At 50.7% G+C, this 27,810-nt stretch overlaps 1 protein-coding gene across 1 annotated transcript in view; it reads left to right on the top strand.

The window, feature by feature from the left end:
• The first annotated feature begins 6,726 nt into the window (after positions 1-6,726).
• LOC142311260 (uncharacterized) overlaps positions 6,727-27,810 on the top strand; it is a 59,018-nt gene continuing 37,934 nt past the window's right edge. The window contains exons 1-4 of the mRNA XM_075349501.1: positions 6,727-6,806; positions 22,123-22,276; positions 22,389-22,577; positions 24,690-24,810. Of these exons, the coding sequence (XP_075205616.1) occupies positions 6,766-6,806; positions 22,123-22,276; positions 22,389-22,577; positions 24,690-24,810 (505 nt within the window). The 5' untranslated portion in view covers positions 6,727-6,765. The remainder of the gene's footprint in view (positions 6,807-22,122; positions 22,277-22,388; positions 22,578-24,689; positions 24,811-27,810) is intronic.

The following is a 27,810-nucleotide window of genomic DNA, read 5'->3' as shown; positions in this document are numbered from 1 at the left end:
AGGCTGGAATAAGGGTGACTGCTGGCTCGCCTTCCTAGCACTTCTTGTTTCGGACAACCCCTGACTTAAAGTACCGTGGGATTCATCCAGGGAAGTCGCAATTGCCTTTTTTCCTCTTTCTGGCCCGTTTGCTGGCAGCATGGACCAAGGTGGATAGCGGCAGGCTCGATCCTCCTTATGGGCCCCCTCGTTGCTGCTGATGCTCGGACTCTGTGTTGGTTGGTGTGGGACTTGTTATCCACCCCACCGGCAGGTTTAGCAGACCACTAAATGGATGTCTGGCTCTAGGGACATGTTCCTCGTGCGTGCGTAGCCCTCCAGAAGTCTCCGTACATGACCAGCTGGCTCCCTCAGTGTCCTGCAGACCAACTGATTTCCCCAGCATCTTTCTGTCTAACTTCTAGTGACCGTTCTCCCCCCGCCAACAGCCACTACACTTGGAGGGTCTGACTAGCGTGACTGAGTGCCTGCTCTCCGCTTCAGACTTGGCTTGCTTCTCTCCTACTCCTTCTCTGACTGACTGCCACTGCACTTCTAGCTTAGGCTGCTTTCACACTACGTTTTTTTAACATGCGTCAGGAACGTTTTTTTGCTGCAAAAGCGGATCCTGCTTTTACAGCAAAAAACGCATGCAAACGCATCTGTTATTTTGCAGGATCCTGTCACTGGATGTTTAGGGGCGGGCATTGGAGTCATGTGATCGGGAGTGAGGGGAACTAAACGTGCCAGACTGGGAGCCGGCTTCTGACAGCTGCAGACGCTCGTAACCAAGGTAAACATCGGGCTTGGATACCCGATATTTATCTTGGTTACGAGTGTCTGCAGCTGCTAGGAGCAGGGCTGCCTGCACACGTAACCAACGTAAACATCGGGTAACTAAGAGAAGTGGTTACCCGATATTTACCTTGGTTACGAGTGTCCGCAGCTCTCAGGTGGGAGAGAGAGACAGGAGAGGGAGGGGGAAAGACAGAGATAGAGAGGGTGAGGGAGGGAGGAGGAGAGAGAGACAGATCACGCGAGACTGGTTCTGGGCATGCTCAGTACTTTCTGGGCATGCTCAGTACAAAAGCAGGATCCTGTTACAACGCAACTCAACGCATTCTGCTAGGCAGGATCCAGCGCTCATTGAAATGCATTGCAGCTCGCGGCGCAATGTGAAGGATCCTGTGAGATGCGTTATTTTGACAAAGGTAAAAAACGCTACAAGTAGCGTTTTTGAAACATGTTAAAATAACGCAAAAGTACGGATCCTGTGTCTAACGCACGCAAATGCATGCGAACGCAGGTGGACGCGAGTCCATTGCAAATGCATTGAAGAGAAAACGCATTTGCACTGGATCCGTTTTTCCGCTAAAAAAACGTTATGGACGGATGTTAAATAAACGTAGTGTGAAACTACCTCCCTACCGCACCACTAGCTGAGATGTGGAGGCCACACCCCCTCCTGGGTCTGCCCAGCGGTCCCCTCTAATGTGTGTGTGAGACCTAGTTACAATGTGTTTGTGCGTACACACCTTACTCAGCCTTTGTGATTACCTGCTTGCACTCACCCAGCATGGGTGCAGTACTCCGTGGTGCCTGACCAGGTCAGGGGGGCCACAAATGGGATGGTGGAGGTGATTTGGCAGGTCAAGACCCGGGGAGGCAAGTGTACTCACTCAGGCGGTGCAGTTGTTAGTGCGGCCAATAAGCAAACTCTGACACAGAAGTAAACCAAGTCTCTGGGTGTTGCTGCCACTCTGGGGAGCCCGTCCGGGTGTCCGTTCCTGCTGGTATTGCTTAGTGGTCTGGAGCCTGCCTTCATACACAATTGTGTAGATGTTTCTGAGTAACCCTTCGGCCTGAAGCTGTCAGGGTCCCGCTCCTTATAGTGAAATAGTGGAGCTGTGCTCTCAATGGCTGACACTTGGGATTTCAGTGGGCTGCATAAGCTGGAAAGCCCTATCCCCCTCGTGTTGATGCCTTCGATCTCTGAGCTCTTGGGGAAAGTTCATAAAGAGACTATCCTCCACAGGTGAATTATCAGGTTGCGTGAAGCTACTCCCTGATCTAGGGTCCTGTACCTCGCCGTGCTCGGTACCGGTCCGGTTACTGGACTGATGGTGCTGACCGTTCTCCAAATCCAAGTCTGCTACACCTCCTCCAATACCCTGTGACCGGGTCTCCGACTCCTCTGGTCCCTGACCACTGTCTGCGACCCAACTAAGGTCACACAGGGAGCTACAACTCCCTCAGCGCCTCACTCTCTGAGGGCTACTGCTCAACTCCAGGGAGCTGCTACCCCAAGCTCCTCACTCTTTGGGAGCTACTGCTCAACTCAATATGTCCCTCCCATCAGTCTGCCGACCCCTAGGCGGGTGGCCCTTTTCCAGCTAGACCACCCACTGGTGTGCCTGACAGGGTATGGTGTGAGGTGTGGTTAGGATTTGAGTGCTGATAATAATAATAATATTCATTTATATAGCGTTGTTAATTCCACAGCGCTTTACATACATTGGCAACACTGTCCCCTTTGGGGCTCACAATCTATAGTCCCAATCAGTATGTCTTTGGAGTGTGGGAGGAGATCAGATTACCTGGAGGAAACCCACACAAACACAGGGGGAACATACAAACTCCTTGCAGATAGTGTCCTTGGTGGGATTTGAACCCAGGACCCCAGCGCTGCAAGGCTGCAGTGTTAACCACTGAGCCACTGTGCCACCCATGATGGAAGCACCTGATGGAAGCAATACCAGTGTGTAGGCTGTGTAGGAACCCAGAACCATGGAGGGTGGGTTCTCCACTAAGGGTACCTTCACACTTAGCGATGCAGCAGCGATCCGACCAGCGATCTGACCTGGTCAGGATCGCTGCTGCATCGCTACATGGTCGCTGGTGAGCTGTCAAACAGGCAGATCTCACCAGCGACCAGTGAACAGCCCCCAGCCAGCAGCGACGTGCAAGCGACGCTGCGCTTGCACGGAGCCGGCGTCTGGAAGCTGCGGACACTGGTAACTAAGGTAAACATCGGGAATGGTTACCCGATGTTTACATTAGTTACCAGCGCACACCGCTTAGCTGTGTGTGCAGGGAGCAGAGAGCCGCGCACACTGAGCGCTGGCTCCTTGCTCTCCTAGCTACAGTACACATCGGGTTAATTAATCCGATGTGTAATGCAGCTACATGTGCAGAGAGCAGGTAGCCGCGCACACTGCTTAGCGCTGGCTCCTTGCTCTCCTAGCTACAGTACACATCGGGTTAATTAACCCGATGTGTACAGCAGCTACATGTGCAGAGAGCCGGAGCCGGCAGCACAGGCAGCGTGAGAGCTGCGGAGGCTGGTAACTAAGGTAAATATCGGGTAACCACCTTGGTTACCCGATGTTTATCTTAGTTACCAGCCTCCGCAGCTGCCAGACGCCGGCTCCTGCTCCCTGCTCGCTTCATTTGTCGCTCGCTCGCTGTCACACACAGCGATCTGTGTGTCACAGCGGGAGAGCGCCTTTGAAGAAAACGAACCAGGGCTGTGTGTAACGAGCAGCGATCTTGCAGCAGGGGCCAGATCGCTGCTCAGTGTCACACACAGCGAGATCGCTAATGAGGTCACTGCTGCGTCACAAAAAGCGTGACTCAGCAGCGATCTCGGCAGCGAGCTTGCTGTGTGTGAAGCACCCCTAAGCAAAGGAGAGTGCAGTTCCCTGTAACACCCTATAGAGTCAGGGGCGTAAGATATACACTAGCATAGATAAAGAGATCTTTAGAAAAAGTATTTCTAAAGATCTTTTATAGAATGCTAATGAGCGAGGGGACTAGCCCCAAGGGCGTTGCTCCCCTTGCTAGTCGCCCCCATTAGCATGTTAGCACGTCCCTGTGGGTGTACTAACATGCTAATGAATGTGCGTCAGAGAATGATCTCACTCACCTCTCTGTCGCCATCGCGTCCAACGGGGAATTTCGGCTCAGTGCGCATGACCCCGGAGTTTTGGTCATGCGCACTACTTCAGTTTGAAGCCTGGGCATATACACCCGGCTTCATAGTGCGCATGACCCAGATTCCGGGGTCATGCGCACTGAGCTGAAATCCAGCGTCAGGAGGCGATGGTGGCGGAGAGGTGAGTGAGATCATCCTCTGACGCTGCGCATTCATTAGCATGTTAGCATACCCACAGGGACGATTACATACTAATATGCTAATAGGGGCGATTAGCCAGGGGAACTCCCAGGGGACTAGTGTCCTCCCTCATTAGCATACCATATAAGATCTTTAGATATATTTTTTCTAAAGATCTCTTTATCTATGCTAGTGTATACAGGGACGGTTGGGCAGAGATTAGCAATATGCACCCAGAACTGCTCGTGGTTCTGGGTGAATATTGCACCTGACAGGTTCCCTTTAACTCCAGATTTCCAATTTTCACAAAGGGAATAGGTAAAAAAAAGGCCCTATAATGTGTTACACAATTTTTCTTGAACGTGGTAATACCCAACGTGTGACTGTACAATATTGTTTGGCTGCACCACAGGGCTCGAGAGTGAAGAAGCTCTGGGCTCTTATGTACAGCATGTTAGAATGCTGTATATAAGAGCCCAGTGGTGGTGGTGTGTAGCCCCTCACCTGCAGGTCGCCTTAGGGTTTTCACGTGCTGGGAAGTCTTCTGGCAACAGGTATGTCAGGCTAACTTTATTAGGAATCGTGACGCCACTCTCGGTTTTGCGGTCAGGGAAATAGGGGACCGCCACTGCAGTTTAACGAGCGTCTGGGGCTGATGGTATGTGCAGTTAGATGATGTGGCCTCCCGAAAGTGTGGCTGGCCCCAGGGGCTCAAGTGTAAGTGCGTAATACCACAGGTCGCAGAAGAACTCACACACAGTCCAGAAATGTCTTTCAGGGTTTTTACTCACTTTTTGCTGGTAGAGTGAGGCAACCCGGGCCATGCTATGATGAGCCAGGTGGAACCAGGTATCCTTCAGGCTGATATAGGGGTGACTGCTGACTCGCCTTCCTAGCACCTTTGTTTCGGACCACCCCTGACTTGAAGAGTACCATGGGATGCATCCAGGGAAGTCGCTACTGCCTTTCTCCCCTTTATGACCCGTTTGCTGACAGCGTGGACCAAAGATAAGATGGCTCCAGGCTCGATCCTCCTTATGGGCCCCCTCGTTGCTGTTGATGCTGCAGGTTCTGTGTTGGTTGTCATGGAACCTCTAGTCCCACCGCCTGCAGGATTCAGCAGACCACTAAATGGATGTCTGGCTCTAGGGACCTGTACCCTGTGTGTGCATTCATTACCAGGAGTCCCCGTACTCGACTTCTTACTGCTCTCTTTCTTCGGGTGTTTTTCAGTCTGACTTGGTGGTAATGTTCTCCCCCGCCATCAGCCACTGCACGTGCAGGGTCTGACAGTGTTCCGCTCTTCAGCTCTACCCTTCAGACACAGCTGCTCCACTCCTTCTCCTCTGACTGCCACTGCACAACTCTCCTCCAGCTTCACTACAGCACCACACTAACTGAGATGTGGAGGCTCCACCCCCTCCTGGGTCTGCCCAGGCGTCCCCTCTAATGTGTGTGTCCACACTCTACTCAGCCTTTGGGATTACCTGTTTGTACTGACCCAGCATGGGTGCAGTACTCAGTGGTGCCTGACCAGGTCAGGGGTGCCACAGTGGCCGCAGCTTATACGCCAAAAAAGTGGTGACAGGTTCCCTTTAAAACAAATCATTAACTCATTCAAATCAGCACAAAGTTGCAGTTTGCTCACTTTGATGCCAGCTTTTTGGATCAGTAACCATGCCATCAGCCTGAAAAACCCTTTGATTTTGTTGTGGGTTTTCCTGTTTTGTGCTGGTGCTGTGGGATCAGTGATCAATGTAATTTAACCCTTTACTTATTCAAACCTCAGATAAATTGGCTATTTGCCCACTTTGATGCCAGATCTGATCCCCAGAACTCATTTGGGCCAGGCTGGAGTGACCTGAGATTGATCCGGGGCATCGCTGTGTATGTAATGTTTGTGTGAGATCAGTGGCCAAAAGTTATTTAACCCTTGAAAAACACCAGTTACTTATTAAAAAAAATAGAATTAGCTGTTTGCCCACTTTCATGCCAGATCTGATGTCTAGAACAAATTTGTGTCAGGTTGGAATGACGTAAAATTGGTACGGGCATCCCTATCTAAGCAATGGTGGTGTGAGATCAGTGACACACATTCATTTAACCCATTAAGACCCGTTACTTTTTCAAATCTGTGAAAAATAGCTATTTGCCCAATTTGATGCCAGTTCTGGTGCCCAGGACCCATTTGGGCCAGGTGGAGTGACCTAAGCATATAATGGTGGTGTGAGACCAGTGACCCACAGCCATTTAACCCCTTCAATAACACTCCGGTGCCCATTTCTGAGCCAGTTTGATATATTTTTTAGCTGCATTTAGGTGTATTCACATCAGGGCACCTCCCTGCATTGTATTTTATGATTGTGATTTTTGATGTTAAACCTGGAAAAAAACCATGCAAAACTAGAAAGAAAAAGTGCTAAATTAGTAACCAAGGTCAGCATTGTTACTATTCTAGCTCACTTTCTATCTTCATGCGGCGTAAAGAGGCATCAAGAGGAAGCGGAAGAGGAAGAGGAGGAGGAAGCAAAATGGCTTCCTCCTCATAACACACAGGAGTACTGGTTGCCATGGCAAAGCCAGACGCGTGCAGTGAGAGTCACGTGGGCGGAAATAGTTGGGAAATACCGGAAGTGGGGAGAGGAGAAGAAAATACTTGTACTGGAAAGGAAATGCGACTGAGGGAAGAAAGACCAGTGGCTGCTCAGTGCACGTAAGGCTCGGGCTCACAATCATGTCTCAGTCCATGAGGTGTTCCCCGACCATGAATGGTGGTACTCCCAGCAGGGCAGATACAACAGGGACGGAAATGAGTGAGCACCAGTGCTAGGGCAAACATATTATGTGTCCCTGTATATAGGATGTCCCCACTGTGTACCTACTGTATACACAGAATGCCCCTGCAGTGTCCCTGTATATAGGATGTCCCCACTGTGCACCTACTGTATACACAGAATGCCCCCTGCAGTGTCCCTGTATATAGGATGTCCCCACTGTGCACCTGCTGTATACACAGAATGCCCCTGCAGTGTCCCTGTATATAGGATGTCCCCACTGTGCACCTACTGTATACACAGAATGCCCCCTGCAGTGTCCCTGTATATAGGATGTCCCCACTGTGCACCTGCTATATACACAGAATGCCCCCTGCAGTGTCCCTGTATATAGGATGTCTCCACTGTGCACCTGCTGTATACACAGAATGCCCCCTGCAGTGTCCCTGTATATAGGATGTCCCCACTGTGCACCTGCTGTATACACAGAATGCCCCTGCAGTGTCCCTGTATATAGGATGTCCCCACTGTGCACCTACTGTATACACAGAATGCCCCCTGCAGTGTCCCTGTATATAGGATGTCCCCACTGTGCACCTGCTATATACACAGAATGCCCCCTGCAGTGTCCCTGTATATAGGATGTCTCCACTGTGCACCTGCTGTATACACAGAATGCCCCTGCAGTGTCCCTGTATATAGGATGTCCCCACTGTGCACCTACTGTATACACAGAATGCCCTCTGCAGTGTCCCTGTATATAGGATGTCACCACTGTGCACCTACTGTATACACAGAATGCCCCCTGCAGTGTTCCTGTATATAGGATGTCCCCACTGTGCACCTACTGTATACACAGAATGCCCCTGCAGTGTCCCTGTATATAGGATGTCCCCACTGTGCACCTACTGTATATACAGAATGCCCCCTGCAATGTCCCTGTATATAGGATGTCCCCACTGTGCACCTGCTGTACACACAGAATGCCCCCTGCAGTGTCCCTGTATATAGGATGTACCCACTGTGCACCTACTATATACACAGAATGCCCCTGCAGTGTCCCTGTATATAGGATGTCCCCACTGTGCACCTACTGTATATACAGAATTCCCCCTGCAATGTCCCTGTATATAGGATGTCACCACTGTGCACCTGCTGTATACACAGAATGCCCCTGCAGTGTCCCTGTATATAGGATGTCCCCACTGTGCACCTACTGTATACACAGAATGCCCTCTGCAGTGTCCCTGTATATAGGATGTCCCCACTGTGCACCTACTGTATACACAGAATGCCCTCTGCAGTGTCCCTGTATATAGGATGTCCCCACTGTGCACCTGCTGTATACACAGAATGCCCTCTGCAGTGTCCCTGTATATAGGATGTCCCCACTGTGCACCTACTGTATATACAGAATTCCCCCTGCAATGTCCCTGTATATAGGATGTCCCCACTGTGCACCTACTGTATACACAGAATGCCCTCTACAGTGTCCCTGTATATAGGATGTCCCCACTGTGCACCTGCTGTACACACAGAATGCCCCCTGCAGTGTCCCTGTATATAGGATGTCCCCACTGTGCACCTACTGTATACATAGAATGCCCTCTGCAGTGTCCCTGTATATAGGATGTCCCCACTGTGCACCTACTGTATACACAGAATGCCCCCTGCAGTGTCCCTGTATATAGGATGTCCCCACTGTGCACCTACTGTATACACAGAATGCCCCTGCAGTGTCCCTGTATATAGGATGTCCCTACTGTATACACAGAATGCCCCTGCAGTGTCCCTGTATATAGGATGTCCCCACTGTGCACCTACTGTATACACAGAATGCCCCCTGCAGTGTCCCTGTATATAGGATGTCTCCACTGTGCACCTACTGTATACACAGAATGCTCTCTACAGTGTCCCTGTATATAGGATGTCCCCACTGTGCACCTACTGTATACACAGAATGCCCTCTGCAGTGTCCCTGTATATAGGATGTCCCCACTGTGCACCTGTTGTATACACAGAATGCCCCCTGATGCCTCAAGTACACATTAAATTTAATGGGCTTTTAACTTTCAGGAAAGTGCACCCCACCCGCTCTCATATACAGTATATAAAATAACAGAGTAGCATTTTACCCTCCACAGGTCCAGTGTTGGCTTCCCACCCTTATTTGGGGGCAGGGGAGGGTGAGAACTTGCTCTTAGTTTCTTAGTTTTTAAGGTTGAAGGGAGACTCTAAAGGGGGCTTTACACGGTAGCAATATCGCTAGCAATTTGTAGCGATAGCGAGCATGTAAGTACCCGCCCCCGCCGCGCATGCGATTGTTTGTGATCGCTGCCGTAGCGAACATTATCGCTACGCAGCGTCACACATACTTACCTGGTCGGCGGCGTCGCTGTGACTGCCGAACAATCCCTACTTCAAGGGGGAGGGACGTTCAGCATCACAGCGATGTCACCGCAACGTCACTAAGCGGCCGGCCAATGAAAGCGGAGGGGCGGAGCTGAGCGTGATGTAAACATCCCGCCCACCTCTCCCTTCTGCATTGCGGCCGGCGGCAGGTAAGGAGACGTTCATCGCTCATGCGGTGTCACACATAGCGATGTGTGCTGCCGCATGAGCGATGAACCACAACGCTAAATAACCCTTACCGATTTTTGAGTTTGGGACGACCTCTCCATAGTGAACGATTTTCACCATTTTTGAGGTCGCCTAAGGTCGCTGGTAAGTATTACACGCTGTGATATCGTTAACGACGCTGGATGTGCGTAACTAACAATGTGACCCCGACGATAAAACATTAACGATATTGTAGCGTGTAAAGCCCCCTTTAGGCGAGCTTTGCACGTTGCGACATCGCAAGCCGATGCTGCGATGTCGCACGCAATAGTCCCCGCCCCCGTTGCAGGTACGATATCTTGTGATAGCTGGCGTAGCGAAAATTATCGCTACGCCAGCTTCACATGCACTCACCTGCCCTGCGACTGTCGCTCTTACCGGCGACCCGCCTCCTTCCTAAGGGGGCGGGTCGGCGTCATAGCGATGTCACACAGCAGGCGGCCAATAGGAGCGGAGGGGCGGAGATGAGCGGGATGTAAACATCCCGCCCACCTTCTTCCTTCCGTATAGCCGGCGGCGGCAGGTAAGGCGAAGTTCCTCGCTCCTGCGGCTTCACACACAGCGATGTATGCTGCTGCAGGAACAGCATCGTACCTGTCGCGGCAGCGTAATTATGAAAAAGTCGGAGCCTGCACCGATGATACGATAACGACGCTTTTGCGCTCGTTATCTAGGACAGAGGTTCCCAACTCCAGTCCTCAAGGCATACCAACAGTGCATGTTTTCAGGATTTCCTTAGTATTGCACAGGTGATAATTTAATCACCTGCAAAGGTGCTGAATCCAACACCCATGCAATGCTAAGGAAATCCTGAAAACATGCACTGTTGGTGTGCCTTGAGGACTGGAGTTGGGAACCTCTGATCTAGGATTTACACACAACGATGTCGAAAGTGACGCCAGATGTGCGTCACTTTCGATTTGACCCCACCGACATCGCACGTGCGATGTTGCAACGTGCAAAGCCGCCCTAAGTCCATCTAGTTCAACCCGTAGCCTAACATGTTGATCCAGAGGAAGGCAAAAAAAAACCCAATGTGGCAGACAAGCTCCAATGGGGAAAAAAATTCCTTCCTGACTCCACATCCGGCAATCAGACTAGTTCCCTGGATCAACACCCCGTCATAAAATCTAATATACATAACTGGTAATATTATATTTTTCAAGAAAGGCGTCCAGGCTCTGCTTAAGGCTATGTGCCCACGCTGCGGAAAATGCGCGGATTTTGCCGCGGATTTCTCGCGGAAAAGCCGCGGATTTTCCAGAAATCTGCGGATTTTCCAGAAATATGCGGCACAGCTACTCCCCAGCCATTTCTATGGCATTTGGGAAATGCTGTGCCCACGCTGCAGATTTTTCCGCAGCGGAAATCGTGCGGATTTTCGTGCGGAAAAATCTGCAGCATGTCAATTATTGTTGCGGATTTCTCCGCAGGGTCCCATATACTTACCTGCCTTGATAGAGACCCGAGTCACTTTCTCCGTCCGGTGTACAGCAGCGCGGTGGATCCAGCCAGGTACAGGAAGGAAGAGGTGGGCGGGGCCTGCAGAGCTCCGGTCATGTGACAGCCGCAGCTTGTTCAGGCCCGCCCACCTCCAGCACAGTGCACCAGACGCTGCCTGACAGTGACCCGGCCGCCGGAAAGCGAGGTGCTGCATGATGGAGGCGAGTATGAACTCCCGATCACTGCAGCACATGTTCTGCATTGAGGATGCAGTGCTGAAGCCATGGTACTGTATCCTCAATGCAGAATGCCCGCACCATATCCGCACGACATTCCGCTGTATATCCGCAGCATTGAAACAGAGAAAGTTCTGTTGCGGATTTCTGGGAGCACCTGCGGAATGTCTTGCAGATATATCCGCAGGACAATGTCCCCGTGGGCACATAGCCTAAATGTTAGTAGTGAATCACTCATTACAACATCATGCGGCAGAGAGTTCCATAGTCTCACTGCTCGTACAGTAAAGAATCTTCGTCTGTGATTATGATTAAACCTTCTTTCCTCAAGACGTAGCGGATGCTCCCATGTTCCAGTCGCAGGCCTAGGTGTAAAGAGATCTTTGGAAAGGTCTCTGTACTGTCCCCTCATATATTTATACATTGTGATTAGATCCCCCCTAAGCCTTTTGTTTTTCCAAACTAAATAACCCCAAGTTTAATAACCTGTCTTGGTATTGCAGCCCACCCATTCCTCTAATAATCTTGGTCGTTCTTCTAGCTACCTGTAAGATTATGCTATTTATAACCTTCTATACTTTTGCTATCAAGAAAAGCATCCATTCCTCTCTTAAATTCCTTCAGTGAGTTGGCCATCACCACTTCCTCAGGAAGAGCGTTCCAGAGCCTCACTGCTCTTACCGTGAAGAACCCTCTTCTATGCTGATGTAGGAATTTTCTTTCCTCCAATTGAAGAGAATGCCCCCTTGTTCTTGGCATAGTCTTTGGTACAAACAGATCATGGGAGAGATCTCTGTATGGCCCTCTGATATATTTGTACATATTTATTAGGTCTCCCCTAAGTCTTCTCTTTTCTAGAGTAAATAGACCTAATTTTGATAACCTGTCTAGATATTGTAATGCACCCACTCCATTTATTATTTTAGTAACCCGCCTCTGAACCCTTTCAAGTTCAGTAATGTCTTTCTTGAGCACCGGCGCCCAAAATTGCACACAATACTCCAAGTGTGGTCTGACGAGTGATTTGTACAGAGGGAGAATGATGTTTTCATCTCGTGCCCCCAGACCTCTTCTAATGCATCCCATCACCCTATTTGCTTTGGTGGCAGCTGCCTGACACTGGGCACTCCAATTTAGCTTCTTATTGACTAAGATGCCTAAGTATTTTTCCATGTCTGATTTCCCCAGCAGTTTTCCATTTAGTAAGTAATCATAGCATCTGTTTCTCTTTCCCATGTGCTCTTTTTATTTATTTTATAGTATTTGGGGTTCACTTTTCTGACAATGGACACCAGTAAATGATCTCTTTATTCAGTGTGTGTCAGTGTTGGTGTGCAGAATGCCTTCTTTTGCCCCGTACGTGCCTAACGGTTGATTGACCTTGGAGGGCATCTTCCTTGTACGTAGGGTACCCCGATGGTCAGATATAGTATTTACAGAACACCTGCATTTCCCAATATATAGTTGGTATATACCTATATCTTCTTGCCTTGTTGTTTCCTAGTTTTCATGTCATTATCGGAGTATCTGTTCCTGAGAAGTTTTTCCAGAAGCTATTTTTGGGGGTACTTTTAAGATTTATTGTATTTTTTTAAACTAGGACATACCCAGATTTAGAGAAAAGAAAAAATATATTTTCCTTTCGTCACGACAGCACCCACGAGAGAGGGATCCGCCCCCTTCAGGACAGGAAACCTACAGATAAAAAAGGGGCAGTCCCCCTCCCTCATCAGTTGGTTTCCTGTCCTGAATGGAGAGGAACCTACAGTACCTGGGTCCGGTTGAGTCCGTGCGGTCTCCGTGGGAACGGCGGAGCTCTAGGTCCAGAAGCACGGTCGGTGGAGCTCCCCTCGTGGACTCCGTCCTCCGGTGCGCCTCGTCCTCTTCCCCTTGGTTCGGCTTTGCCTCCGGGGTAATGACGCCGGCACCTGCGCGCGCCTGGCTCTGTGGTCGGCAGGGGGGGCCCTGCCGTGTCCGCGCGCTCTCTGCTGCCGTGACCCGGAAGTGCACTGGAGCGCTTCCGGGGGAGTGGACTGGGCAGGTTCCTTGTGAAGGCCGTGGATCCCTCCTTCCTGAGCCGGACGCGGGGTAAGTTGCTGTCGGTGCTCGGCGGCCGGCGCCTCTCCCTGTGGCGCGGGCTGCGCCTCCGGTTGCACGGCGGGTGCGATGTGTCCGGGGCCGCGTCCCCGCTCTGTCTCCTCGGCGGTGTCCCGACAGTGCAAGGAGGATCGTCCCGGAGTCCCTGCCTGCGCTAGTCCGGGGTCGGTACGAGGCTTCGGGCCGGGCTGTGTGGCTTCCTGATCGGACTTTGGAGCTGGATTCTGCCGCATGGCCAGGGGCCCCTGTAGCCTCTGTGTTTGCCTGGCCCCCTGTGCCTCCGTGGACTCCTGGCCCCTGTAAGGCCTCTGTGGACTCCGGGCCACTGTAGCCTCTGTGGACTCCGGGCCACTGTAGCCTCTGTGGACTCCTGGCCCTCGTGGCCTCTGTGGACTCCTGGCCCTCGTGGCCTCTGTGGACTCCTGGCCCTCGTGGCCTCTGTGGACTCCTGGCCCTCGTGGCCTCTGTGGACTCCTGGCCCTCGTGGCCTCTGTGGACTCCTGGCCCTCGTGGCCTCTGTGGACTCCTGGCCCTCGTGGCCTCTGTGGACTCCTGGCCCTCGAAGCCTCTGTGGACTCCTGGCCCCTGTGGCCCCTTTAGGCTCCTGGCTCTTGTGGGCTCTATGGACTCGTGGCCCCCTGTGGGTTCCTGGCCCCTGTGGCCTCTGTGCCCTCCTGGTCCCTGTGGCCTCTGTGCCCTCCTGGTCCCTGTGGCCTCCGGGCCCCTGTGGCCTCTGTGTCCTCCAGGCTCCTGTGCATTCTGTATGTCCTGGCCCATGTGGCCTGTGTGTTTTTTCTGGCCTTGGGGTCTCCTGACCTCTGTGGCCCCTGAGCCTCCTGACCTCTGTGGCCTCCTAGCCTCTGGACCTCCAAGCCTCTGGGCCTCCTAGCCTCTGGGCCTCTGTGTGCCTCTGGGCCTCCTAGCCTCTGTTGGTCTCGGGGTATCCTGGTCTCTGTGGCCTCTGTGACCTCTGGACCTCCTGACCTCTGGTCTCGGGTCCTCCGGGCCTCGGGCCCTCCCAGCCTCTGAGCCTCCTGGCCTTTGTGCCTTCTGACGTTGGGTCTCGGGGCCTCCTGGTCCCTGTTCCTCCTGGCCTCGGGCCTCGGGCCTCTGTGTCTCTCGGCCTATTGCTTCCGGGCCGCGTGCTTCCTGGCTTGTGCCTCTGTTCCTCTATGCTACCTGCCCTTGGTCCTTTGTACCTCATGGCCTTGGCCCTCTGTGCTGCCTGCCCTTGGTGCCTCCTGGCCTGGGGCCGCTGTTCATCCTTGCCTTTGACCGCTGTGCCTCCTGGCCTTGGGGCCGCTATGCCTCCTGGCCTTGGGCCTCTGTGCCTTCTGGCCTCGGGCCTCTGTGACTTCGGGCCTCTGTGACTTCTGGCCTCGGGCCTCTGTGACTTCTGGCCTCGGGCCTCTGTGCCTTCTGGCCTCGGGCCTCTGTGCCTTCTTAGCCTCGGGTCTGTGTACCTCCTGGCCTCGGTGCCTCCTGCCTTCGGGCCTCTGTGTGTACTGTCTCTGCGCCTTGGGCTCCTGGCCACGCGCCTCGGTTGCCTCCTGGCCTCATGCCTCCTGCCTCGGTGCCTCTGGCCTCTTGGGTTCCTGGTCTGTGTGGCTCCCTGGCCTCTGTGTGTGTGGCTTCCTGGCCTCTGTGTGGCTTCCTGGCTTCTGTGTAGCTTCCTGGCTTCTGTGTGGCTTCCTGGCTTCTGTGTGGCTTCCTGGCCTCTGTGTGGCTTCCTGGCCTCTGTGTGGCTTCCTGGCCTCTGTGTGGCTTCCTGGCCTCTGTGTGGCTTCCTGGCCTCTGTGTGGCTTCCTGGCCTCTGTGTGGCTTCCTGGCCTCTGTGTGGCTTCCTGGCCTCTGTGTGGCTTCCTGGCCTCTGTGTGGCTTCCTGGCCTCTGTGTGGCTTCCTGGCCTCTGTGTGGCTTCCTGGCCTCTGTGTGGCTTCCTGGCCTCTGTGTGGCTTCCTGGCCTCTGTGTGGCTTCCTGGCCTCTGTGTGGCGTCCTGGCCTCTGTGTGGCGTCCTGGCCTCTGTGTGGCGTCCTGGCCTCTGTGTGGCGTCCTGGCCTCTGTGTGGCGTCCTGGCCTCTGTGTGGCGTCCTGGCCTCTGTGTGGCGTCCTGGCCTCTGTGTGGCGTCCTGGCCTCTGTGTGGCGTCCTGGCCTCTGTGTGGCGTCCTGGCCTCTGTGTGGCGTCCTGGCCTCTGTGTGGCGTCCTGGCCTCTGTGTGGCGTCCTGGCCTCTGTGTGGCGTCCTGGCCTCTGTGTGGCGTCCGGGCCTCTGTGTGGCGTCCGGGCCTCTGTGTGGCGTCCGGGCCTCTGTGTGGCGTCCGGGCCTCTGTGTGGCGTCCGGGCCTCTGTGTGGCGTCCGGGCCTCTGTGTGCCTTCCGGGCCTCTGTGTGCCTTCCGGGCCTCTGTGTGCCTTCCGGGCCTCTGTGTGCCTTCCGGGCCTCTGTGTGCCTTCCGGGCCTCTGTGTGCCTTCCGGGCCTCTGTGTGCCTTCCGGGCCTCTGTGTGCCTTCCGGGCCTCTGTGTGCCTTCCGGGCCTCTGTGTGCCTTCCGGGCCTCTGTGTGCCTTCCGGGCCTCTGTGTGCCTTCCGGGCCTCTGTGTGCCTTCCGGGCCTCTGTGCCTCCTGGCCCCGTGCCTCTGTGCCTTCTGGCTCGGGCCTCTGTGTCTCTTGGCCTCTATGCCTCTTGGCCTTCTGTGCCTCTTGGCTTCTTGGTCTCTGTGCCGTCTTGGCCTCTGTGCCTTCTTGGCTTCTGGGCCTCCGGGCCCCGTGCCTCTGTGCCTCCTGTCTCCGGCCTCTGTGCCTCTTGGCCTCTGTGCCTCTTGGCCTCTGTGCCTCTTGGCCTCTGTGCCTCTTGGCCTCTGTGCCTCCTTGGCATCTGTGCCTTCTTGGCCTCTGTGCTTTCTTGGCCTCTGTGCAGTCCTGGCCTCTATACCTTCTTGACCTCTGGGCCTTCCTGGGCCCTGTGCCTCCTGGCTCCGGCCTCTATGCCTCTGTGCCTCTTGGCCTCTGTGCCTCTTGGCCTTTGTCGTTTTGGCCCTTGTGCCCCTGTGCCTCTTGGCCTTTGTGCCTCTTGGCCTTTGTGCCCCTTGGCCTCTGTGCCGTTTGGCCTCTGTGCCGTTTGGCCTCTGTGCCGTTTGGCCTCTGTGCCGTTTGGCCTCTGTGCCTCTTGGCCTCTGTGCCGTTTGGCCTCTGTGCCTCTTGGCCTCTGTGCCTCTTGGCCTCTGTTCCTCTTGGCCTCTGTGCCTCTTGGCCCTTGTGCCGCGTTGCCTCTTGGCCTCCGCTCCGTGCCTCTGTGCTTCTTGCCATCTGTGCCTCTTCGCCTCTCTGCCTCTCTGCCTCTCTGCCTCTTGGCCTCTTGGCCTCTGGCCCTCTTGGACTCTGGGCCTCTTGGCCTTTGGGCCTCTGGGCCTCTTGTCCTCCATGCCTCCGTGCCTCTATGCCTCTGTGCCTCTTGGCCTCTGGGCCTCTTGGCTTCGGGGCCTCTGTGCCGCTTGGCCTCTGTGCCGCTTGGCCTCTGTGCCGCTTGGCCTCTGGGCCCCTTGGCCTCTGTGCCTCTTGGTCTCTGGGCCCCTTGGTCTCTGTGCCTCTTGGTCTCTGTGCCTCTTGGGCGCTGTGCCTCTTGGGCGCTGTGCCTCTTGGGCGCTGTGCCTCTTGGGCGCTGTGCCTCTTGGGCGCTGTGCCTCTTGGGCGCTGTGCCTCTTGGGCGCTGTGCCTCTTGGTCTCTGGGCCTCTTGGTCTCTGGGCCTCTGTGCCTCTTGGGTTCGGGACCTCTTGGGGTCTGGGCCTCTTGGGCTCTGTGCCTCTGGGCCTTGGGGCCTCTTGGCCTCTGTACCTCTTGGCCTCTGTGCCTTGGGGCCTCCTGGTCGTATGTGCTTGCTTCTTGCGGCGCTCCTGGTTGGTCCTTCCTGCCTTGGCCTTGCGCCGCTGCCGCCTTGCGCCTCCCTGGCCTTCCGCCTGGCCAGGCGGCTTGGGCTTCCTGCTTCGCCTCTGCGTCTCTTCTCCTCCTCGTCCGTTGCGGTGCTGTCTCTTGGTCGCCCTTGCTTCTGCGGGGCGTGTTCGCGTCTGTCCGGCCCTGTCCGTTGGTCCTTCCTGCCTTGCGGTGTTCCGGTCCGGTTGTTCTTCTGCCGAGCGGGTGTCTTCGGGGTTTTTCTTCCCGCGCAGGGTGTCTTCTCCGTTTCTTCGTTTCGCTGCCTGTTCGTGGGGAGGCTCTGTCCTCGTCTGTGTCGCTAGGTTGGCCCCTTGGCGGCGGGGTTGGTCTTTGTTTTTTGTTCTTTGTCTTTCAGGATTCCGGCTGTGGTCCTCGCGTGGCGTGCCGTCCCTTGTCCCGATGGCTGTGGGATGCTGTTCCCCTCTCGTCTGTGGTGCTGCGGGTTCCCCTGGCCTCCTCGGTGTCGGATCCTTCTCCTGGGCGGTTGCCTCCTCCTTGGATGGATGTGGCCTGTGTCTCCTTCGGTGGTATTGTACGGCTGTGTCCTGCTCCTCTCCGTCCGCTTTTCCGGTCTTTGCCGGCTAGCCTTTGTTCTTCCGCTGTCTTCCGTTGGAGGCTTGGCCCTTCGCGCGTTTTTTTCCCTCCCTCTGAGTGTATTCTCTCTAAGTCTCTCGTGGGTGCTGTCATGACGAAAGGAAAAGGGTACATTACTTACCGGTAATGGGATTTTCCTGAGTCCACGACAGCACCCTTTACACCCCAACCCTTTCTTGTTTGTTTGTCACCATTTGGTGTCCTGGGGTCTGGCTATTTTGTGTATTCATTCATTGGCGGTTCCTCTCCCGGTTCTCTGCAACCAACTGATGAGGGAGGGGGACTGCCCCTTTTTTATCTGTAGGTTTCCTGTCCTGAAGGGGGCGGATCCCTCTCTCGTGGGTGCTGTCGTGGACTCAGGAAAATCCCATTACCGGTAAGTAATGTACCCTATCCCATACTAATAATCCATATGACATCCTGATTTTTACAGATATTACCTTTTATTAAAAAGATTTGCACCAGATTTTTGCTACATAGTCTGAGAGCAGCATAATGTGGGGGCAGATTTCCTGATTCCAGTAGTGTATCAGTTTAAGCTGGGTTCACACATAGCGACAACGACATCGCTGTTATGTCACCATTTTCTGTGACGTAACAGCGACCTTGTAAGTCGCTGTTATGATCGCTGCTTAGCTGTCAAACACAGCAGAAGCAGCAGCGATCATAACGTCGCTGTGCTACATGTGCAGAGAGCAGGGAGCCGCGCACACTGCTTAGCGCTGGCTCCTTGCTCTCCTAGCTACAGTACACATTGGGTTAATTAACCCGATGTGTGCTGCAGCTACATGTCACAGTGCAGAGAGCAGGGAGCCGCGCACACTGCTTAGCGCTGGCTCCTTGCTCTCCTAGCTACAGTACACATCGGGTTAATTACCCGATGCGTACTGCAGCTACATGTGCACAGAGCAGGAGCCGGCACTAGCAGCAAGAGCGGCGGAGGCTGGTAACAAAGGTAAATATCGGGTAACCAGGGAAAGGTCTTCCCTTGGTTACCCGATGTTTACAGTGGTTACAGCTTACCGCAGCTGCCAGTGCCGGCTCCTGCTCGCTTCATTTCGTCGCTCTCTCGCTGTCACACACAGCGATCTGTGCGTCACAGCGACGACCAAAAAATGAAGCAGGACATTCAGCAACGAGCAACGACCTCACAGCAGGGGCCAGCTCGTTGCTGGATGTCACACACAGCGACGGGACAGAAAATGGTGACGTAGCAGCGACGTCGTCGTTGTCTTCGTCGCTGTGTGTGACACCACCTTTAGGCTCTTTGCTTTAGTTGTGATAAAATCACTGTTTATCAGCAGGAGATTATGACTAATAAACCTGCTGCCATGTAGTCCTCCATATTCATGAGCTCTATATACCCCACCACTGATTGGCAGCTTTCTGTGTACACTGTGCATAGGCAGAAAACTGTCAATCAGAGGTATGGCAGGGTAAGTTCAGCATTCAGAGAACTTATGGAGCTGCAGCAGGTAAAACAGTGATTTTACTTAAACTGCAGCAACCAGCCCAGTGAGTGATGCATGGTTGGAGTCGGGGTCTCTGCCCCTTCATCATGCTACTCTCATATTGGAAACTGAATTTCATCATGTACATTTTAAAGTGTTGATATACAAATACAGTTGTCATGTGGATGTAAAATACAGACACATGGATATTAAAACACCACTTCAGCATGTTTTGGGTTTTTTCAGTGGTGTGGTGCTTTAAGTCCCTAATTCCCCGTCTTATTCTTGCTCTCTGTCATTTTCATCTTATTTTGGCATCACTTGGTGCCACTTTGTGCCCATAACTTCTCACTGGCCAGATGTCAGAATTTACGTCACAAGCTCTCAATGCAAATCTAGGATAGCCAGAACGAGGCTCACATAGACTTGGATTGATTTGTGACCTCCACCTCTTTTCATGAAACACTGGAGCTGCCAGCAGATCACAAATCACAGGAGAGCGATTGGAGCATTGTCAATAGCAGAAGATGATGGCGACAGGTGAGTAAAAGACGGGTACTCCAGAGCTGAAATCACAAAAAAATCCTGGAGTGGTTCTTTAAAGGGAAAGAATGCGCAATAGGGTTTTATCCAGTAAAACAATTGAAAGGGGGGGTCTGGGATAGACTCATCTTATGTGGTTGTGAGAGTCACAACCACCTTAAGAGCATACGGCTACAGCAGAGACCCACGTAGAGGATAGTAAATGATGGAAAGAAAAAGCTTAAAGCTCCGCGGTACCTTTGGGATAAAATCACAGTAAAGATCAATATAGTTTAGGATTTATTGTCAACACGTTTCAGAGCACTATAGGCTCCTTCCTCAGGACAAATCATAACCTATGATTTCTGTGTAATTCTACCACTGCCTGACGTGTGACTACCTGTTGTGATGTTCTACCACTGCCTGACGTGTGACTACCTGTTGTGATGTTCTACCACTGCCTGACGTGTGACTACCTGTTGTAATGTTCTACCACTGCCTGACGTGTGACTACCTGTTGTGATGTTCTACCACTGCCTGACGTGTGACTACCTGTTGTAATGTTCTACCACTGCTTGACGTGTGACTACCTGTTGTGATGTTCTACCACTGTCTGACGTGTGACTACCTGTTGGGATGTTCTGCCACTGCCTGACGTGTGACTACCTGTTGGGATGTTCTACCACTGCCTGACGTGTGACTACCTGTTGTAATGTTCTACCACTGCCTGACGTGTGACTACCTGTTGTAATGTTCTACCACTGCCTGACGTGTGACTACCTGTTGTGATGTTCTGCCACTGCCTGACGTGTGACTTTCTGTTGTGATGTTCTACCACTGCCTGACGTGTGACTACCTGTTGTGATGTTCTACCACTGCCTGACGTGTGACTACCTGTTGTGATGTTCTACCACTGCCCGACGTGACTACCTGTTGTGATGTTCTACCACTGCCTGACGTGTGACTACTTGTTGTGATGTTCTACCGCTGCCTGACGTGTGATTACCTGTTGTGATGTTCTACCGCTGCCTGACGTGTGACTACCTGTTGTGATTTTCTACCGCTGCCTGACGTGTGACTACCTGTTGTGATGTTCTACCGCTGCCTGACGTGTGACTACCTGTTGTGATTTTCTACCACTGCCTGACGTGTGACTACCTGTTGTGATGTTCTACCACTGCCTGATGTGTGACTACCTGTTGTGATGTTCTACCACTGCCTGACGTGTGACTTTGTTGTGATGTTCTACCACTGCCTGACGTGTGACTTTCTGTTGTGATGTTCTACCACTGCCTGACGTGTGACTACCTGTTGTGATGTTCTACCACTGCCTGACGTGTGACTACCTGTTGTCATGTTCTACCACTGCCTGATGTGTGACTACCTGTTGTGATGTTCTACCACTGCCTGACGTGTGACTTTGTTGTGATGTTCTACCACTGCCTGACGTGTGACTTTCTGTTGTGATGTTCTATCACTGCCTGACGTGTGACTACTTGTTGTGATGTTTTACCGCTGCCTGACGTGTGACTACCTGTTGTGATGTTCTACCACTGCCTGACGTGTGACTTTCTGTTGTGATGTTCTACCACTGCCTGACGTGTGACTACTTGTTGTGATGTTCTACCGCTGCCTGACGTGTGATTACCTGTTGTGATGTTCTACCGCTGCCTGACGTGTGACTACCTGTTGTGATTTTCTACCACTGCCTGACGTGTGACTTTCTGTTGTGATGTTCTACCGCTGCCTGACGTGTGACTACCTGTTGGGATGTTCTATCACTGCCTGACGTGTGACTACCTGTTGGGATGTTCTATCACTGCCTGACGTGTGACTACCTGTTGTGATGTTCTACCACTGCCTGACGTGTGACTTTCTGTTGTGATGTTCTACCGCTGCCTGACGTGTGACTACCTGTTGTAATGTTCTACCACTGCCTGACGTGTGACTACCTGTTGGGATGTTCTACCACTGCCTGACGTGTGACTACCTGTTGTGATGTTCTACCGCTGCCTGACGTGTGACTACCTGTTGTGATGTTCTATCACTGCCTGACGTGTGACTACCTGTTGTGATGTTCTACCACTGTCTGACGTGTGACTACCTGTTGGGATGTTCTACCACTGCCTGACGTGTGACTACCTGTTGTGATGTTCTACCACTGCCTGACGTGTGACTACCTGTTGGGATGTTCTACCACTGCCTGACGTGTGACTACCTGTTGTGATGTTCTATCACTGCCTGATGTTAAGAAGCATAAAGTCAAATTGAGGATCTTCATCCTTCCAATAAAAAATGGAAAATAGATCTCCTGAATCTTTTATATAACTATTATGTTTTCACTCACTTTTTTTGCTTCTTTTTTAGAAACCCTCGCAAGCTGAAGACATTTTCTCTCTTCTCTCATGAGGCAGTGGGCTTCTCATTGCATAAACCACATAGGATGGAAAAGGGCAGAAACAAGATTCCAGGACAGATATTAAACTTCGCTCTAGAGATTATCTATCTGTTAACTGGAGAGGTTAGTTCATTCATTCTGTAACTATATTACAGTAAAATCTAGATATGACTGGGGAGGTGGGATGTTCTCGGACTGTACATCGTCATATTTCTAATCATCTCTCTATGTACAGGATTGCACAGTGGTAAAGAAGTCATCTAGGGAGTGTGTAAGCCACCATGTCTGCCATTGTGTGTCAGGAGGATGGAGCAGGAGCCAGAGCCCCATCATGGAGCCTCCACCTCAATCACTAATACTTGAGTACAATGATCAGAAGATCCTGGACCTCACCAACAAGATGATTGAGCTGCTGACTGGAGAGGTGAGTGCTGCTGGGAATATTGGGACATTATACAGTAACACAAGGGATGATGTGTCTGGTGATGACTGTATCATTGTGTGTCAGGTTCCTATAAGGTGTCAGGATGTCACTGTCCATCTCTCCATGGAGGAGTGGTGTCATATGACCCTGAAAATTCAGAGTAGAGTCGCTGCACTTTCTAGGTACTTTCATTTGAAATTTGCTGAAAAGAAAGAATGCGTAATAGGGTTTTATCCAGTAAAACAATTGAAAGTGGGGGTCTGGAATAGACTCATCTTATGTGGTTGTGAGAGTCACAACCAACTCAAGAGCATACAACTGCAGCAAAGACCCACGTAGAGGATAGTCAATGATGGAGAGAAAAAGCTTAAAGCTCGGCGGTACCTTTGGGATAAAATCACAGTGGAGATCAATATAGTTTATGATTTATTGTCAACACGTTTCAGAGCACTACAGGCTCCTTCCTCAGGACAAATCATAACCTATGATTTCTGTGTAATTGGTAGGGGCTAGGTTTCTATCCTCCATGTTCTTGCTGTGAAGTTTTTTCAGAGTAACTTTTCGTGAGAAAAGATTAATATCTTTTAATGCTGTCAAAAACGGTTGAATTGATTAGTTGGAGAGAATGTTAAGCCTTTCCCAAAACTTCAGTCTGTGCATCAGTGAGTTTATGCTTAGATAGATTTATTACCTCTAGTTGGTTTGTATGCCGGGCACTTTTTGCTTGCTGATTGCGGTAATTTCATTTTCCCTTGTCTGTTTTTCTCTGAGGGTCATAGAGCTGGATGTTTGTGGTTCCTGTAGGCTTTCATTAGAGGTGTATGATGTTAATGATCTAGATGGTCTTTTTACCCCTCTATTCTTCTGCCTATAGTGCCATCGGTACACCTTTTTATTTTTAAAATCATTGGCGCCTCTTTCAAATGTTTTCGTTTTTACTTCACATACAGCTTTCTCCCATTTGGGAAACTCAATTTCCAGCTCAGTATTAAGCTTACTTTATAGCATCATTACTAAGGCTATCATGGTGATTTTATTGAATCTCTTCTATTTCTATGTATCTGATATTGTCTTTGTGTTATTTTGCACTAGCACTTCCTTGACGTTTCTGGAGCATGTACTAGCAGCATTCTCCCACTTATATCTGAAATTGTCATCATTTATGTCAAAAGAAGGAAATACCTGCACTCTCAGACCTCTAGGTATAAGGTCTTTTCCTAGGTATTTTTTCCAAGAAGGTTTTGATCGCCTGTGCTATACAGAGCAATGCTCATACAGGCCCCTTTAGGGTCCCTAAAGGTGTGAAAATGACCTTGACAAAAGCATAAAGAGTTTCTGACTAACCACTCTCTTATAAGATATGAAAAGATGAACAGTGCAATCTGTAGCAAGATCATCTTAATACCTCACAATGCACCATCTCATGCTGCAAAGAATACATTGGCTGCTATGGGCATAAAAGGAAAGAAACTCATGGTGTGGTCACCAGCCTCCCCTGACCTCAACCCTATTGAGAACCTTTAGAGTATCCTCCAGAAAAAGATCAATGACGGAGGGAGGCAGTTCACATCAAAACAGCAGCTCTGGGAGGCTATTCTGACATCCTGCAAAGAAATTCAATCACAAACTATCCGAAAACGCACAAGTTCAATGGATGCAAGAATTGTGAAGGTGATATCAAAGAAGGGTTCCTATGTTAACATGTAACTTGGCCTGTTACGATGGTTTTGATTGGGAAAAGCTTTTGATTTCAGTAAATGTGACCTCTTAATGCTGCAAATTCATCAAACTCCTATAGTGGAGCCCTAGGCCTTGGCACTATATTTTGTTTTATATATATATATATATATATATATATATATATTCTACGCTAAAGGACTATGTTAACCTTTTTTGATAGGCCAAAGGTTAAGAAGCTCTTCCAAATCAAGTATTCACATTGGTGCTTTATCTATCTTTATACATGTAGAACTTCCACCGAAAATATTAAAGGGCCATATATTGAAAAATTAAGACTCAATTCATTTTTTGGGGGCTTTTTGTGTATTGTAAAATGTTTTTGCTGGATATTTTACATTTTTTTTTTTTGATGTTACGTTAAATCTGTAACAGGAAGATGATCTGATTGATGTTAAAGTTCTAGAAGATGATGATGATGATGATGATGATGAGGCATATGTGATGGGGGATCAGCAGTTCAAGGAAGAGGAAATTCCCCTAAAAATCAGTCCTGGTGAGTTATAAAAGTCTAAAAACCCATGGTTTACCCTGCCAAGCCCATGTAGTCAAAAATGGCTTGTGTTTCTACTTTTCTTCACTTTGTCAGGTACTTTAATCTTTATACAAGAGTTTTGTTTCTCCGTAGAGTTCACATGTTATTGAGTGGGTACAGATGTATGGAGCGGGCTCACTTGAACAGTGCGATCCTACCCACATTCATGCATTTCGGATGCCCATTGCCCCCATCACCACCCCATGATGTGATCACAGGGTGCTAGTGTGTTGCCATTGTAGGCGGGGATCTGCTTAAGGGCCCCATGCCTGCAATGAAAGGTACTCTTGTGAAGCCTAGGCTGTGGCTGGGCTTCATTGGAGAAAGTGATTTGAACTATATGCTGCAGTACTGTAGTATTGCGTGAAAAAAGGACAAGTGATCAAACAATTGCAAGGGAGGAAAAAAGTTGTAAAAATATTTAAAAAATAAAAAGCCTGATTCAGATCGGAGAAAAGAGTGTTCATTTTATTTTTTTCCAGCTTTTAATGTTTATCGTAATAAATATTAACCCCTTAGCGACCAATGACGTACTGGGTACGTCATGGATCGTGTGAGGTTAATCATTGCCCCCTACAGTGGACAGGCCGCGGCGATCCGCGCACATATCTGTTAATTTCAACAGCTGACATGTTTTCCTGCTAATCGCGAGTGGAATCGCTTCCACCCGCAAATATTAACCCCTTACAGCTCGCTGCCAAATCTGACAGCGAGATGTATATGCGCGCAGCCATTATGATGACTTACCCCGCCCCCATCGGAAGTCCCGTGACTTCCGGTGGTTGCCATGGTAGCACAGGGCCATGTGATGACGCCTGTAGCTAACATGAGTCACTTGCTCTCAATGCCGGAATAGTGCCGGCTTTGAAAGTAAAGCAGCATATCTGCAGATCTCAGCTCTGTAGCTGTTATCTGGAGATATGGAAGAGCGATCAGATTGCTGATCCATATAACCCCTTAAGGGACTTAGTAAAATAAAAAAAAAAAGTTTTACAAAATTTTAAAAAAACCTAGAAGTTCAAATCACCCCCCCTTTCGCCCCATTGAAAATTAAAGGGTTAAAAAAATAAAAAATATACACATTTGGTATCGCCGCGTTCAGAAATGCTCGATCTATCAAAACATAAAATCAATTAATCTGATCGGTAAATGGTGTAGCGGCAAATAAATTCCAAACACCAAAATTACATTTTTTTTGGTCGCCGCACATTTTACGCAAAATGCAATAACAGGTGATCAAAACGTAACATCTGCGTAAAAATGGTACAGTTAAAACATCAGCTCAAGACGCAAAAAATAAGCCGTCACTGAGTCATAGGTCCAGAAGAATGAGAACGCTACGGGTTTCGGAAAATGGCGTAAACGTGCGCCACTTTTTTTGGACAGGGTAATGAATTTTTTTTTAACCCCTTAGATACAAGTAAACCTATACATGTTTGGTGTCTACAAACTCGCACCGACCTCAGGCATCACATTCACACATCAGTTTTTCCATACAGTAAAAATGGTGAATAAAATATCTCAAAAACTATTGTGCCATCACACTTTTCCAGAACGTCCCTCAGGACAGGACCACAGGAGTTAATCCCCTTGACCTATACAGGGACAGGATCACAGAGAGGTTTAAAAGGCCCCTCCCACCTCCAGTGTTTTTCCTGTCCCTTCAGGAGACAGACGCATGAGAGGTGCTCCTAGAGTGAAGCTATTTTATCTTTTGGAATTTCATCATAAGGACTCAAGAAGTACGGGCTCAGGGGGATCGGGGGTCTCTGCCTTCCCCTCACCCTGTCAAGTCGCCTGGGGCCAACACCTCTCGAAGAGAGGTCCCTCAGCCATTGCTCGCTGTATGAGAACGGACTCAGGGAGACCGGGGGGGTTTCTGCCTTCCCTTCTCTCTGTCAAGAGGTCCGGGGCCGACAGCTCTCGAAGAGAGGTCCCTCAGCCATCAGCGCACCATCTGCAACGATGTGGACTTCCTGCCCATGATACCACTTCTCTTCATGGAGTGCTCTTGGCATTACCCAGTTTCCTCTATCCCTCCAAGGTTTGGAGGTGGAAAGAAGGGTGAAGCCACAGCACAGTGGAGGCTCCACAGGTAAGTGCACTGGGAATTTGCGGGGCCTCTGGGCTGACTCAAGCTGCATGCCTTATGCAACCCTGGGCCTCATGCACAAAGATTTAGCCTTGGAACTTTCTAAGTAGATTATGCTGCATGGTGAGGTTGCTGCCTCATGTTTTTTTTTTTCCAATTTAAAGTTTTATTGGTTTTCAAAGGAAAGAGTACAACAACATTGCAAACCATTGAATACAATTTTGATAAACAAGGAGCCATCACGGCGGCTAAAGGCCACAGGCTCAGTAATCTTTACAACTGTCGTTGAGGAAATAATCAAACAACATGACTTACTAATAGAGAACAAGAAACCAAAGTAAAGGTAAAGAAGGATGAACAAGGAAAAGAGTAGATCAGAAGTGGGTGGGGGAGACAAGAGGGGGAGAACCGTAGGGGGAAAGATGTGGATAGGAGTATGTTGGCCGAGGCTGGCGTCCCGTCTGTTGGGCGTGAACCTGAAAAGAATGCAAATGACTATGGAAGGTGTGGCTAGCTGAGAGTCTTATTTACTGAGGGTCAACGAGGGCAAGAAACCTTGGGTCAGAGAGAAAAGATTCCCACTGATACCATTTAGAGGAGGCTTCCACTAGCTGGCCTCGCGATTGAGCCATTACCATCTCCATGCGGTGTATTACATTTACTTCTGTCGCCCATTCCTCTATGGACGGGGGGGTAGGGTCTTTCCAATGTCGTGGGATTACTGTCTTGGCGGCCTGGAGTAGATGTCCGGTAAGAGACTTTTTATACACCTTTTCTGGTATTTTAAACATAAACAATAGGGCTGCCTCGGGGCGACTGGGGACTAAGATCCCTGTGACCTCCTGGATGCCCACCAGCACCTTGCTCCA

Source organism: Anomaloglossus baeobatrachus, chromosome 5, assembly GCF_048569485.1.
Source record: "Anomaloglossus baeobatrachus isolate aAnoBae1 chromosome 5, aAnoBae1.hap1, whole genome shotgun sequence".
NCBI lineage: Eukaryota > Metazoa > Chordata > Amphibia > Anura > Aromobatidae > Anomaloglossus > Anomaloglossus baeobatrachus.
Note: the sequence above shows the minus strand (reverse complement) of the source record. Positions and strands in the feature narration are given on the sequence as shown.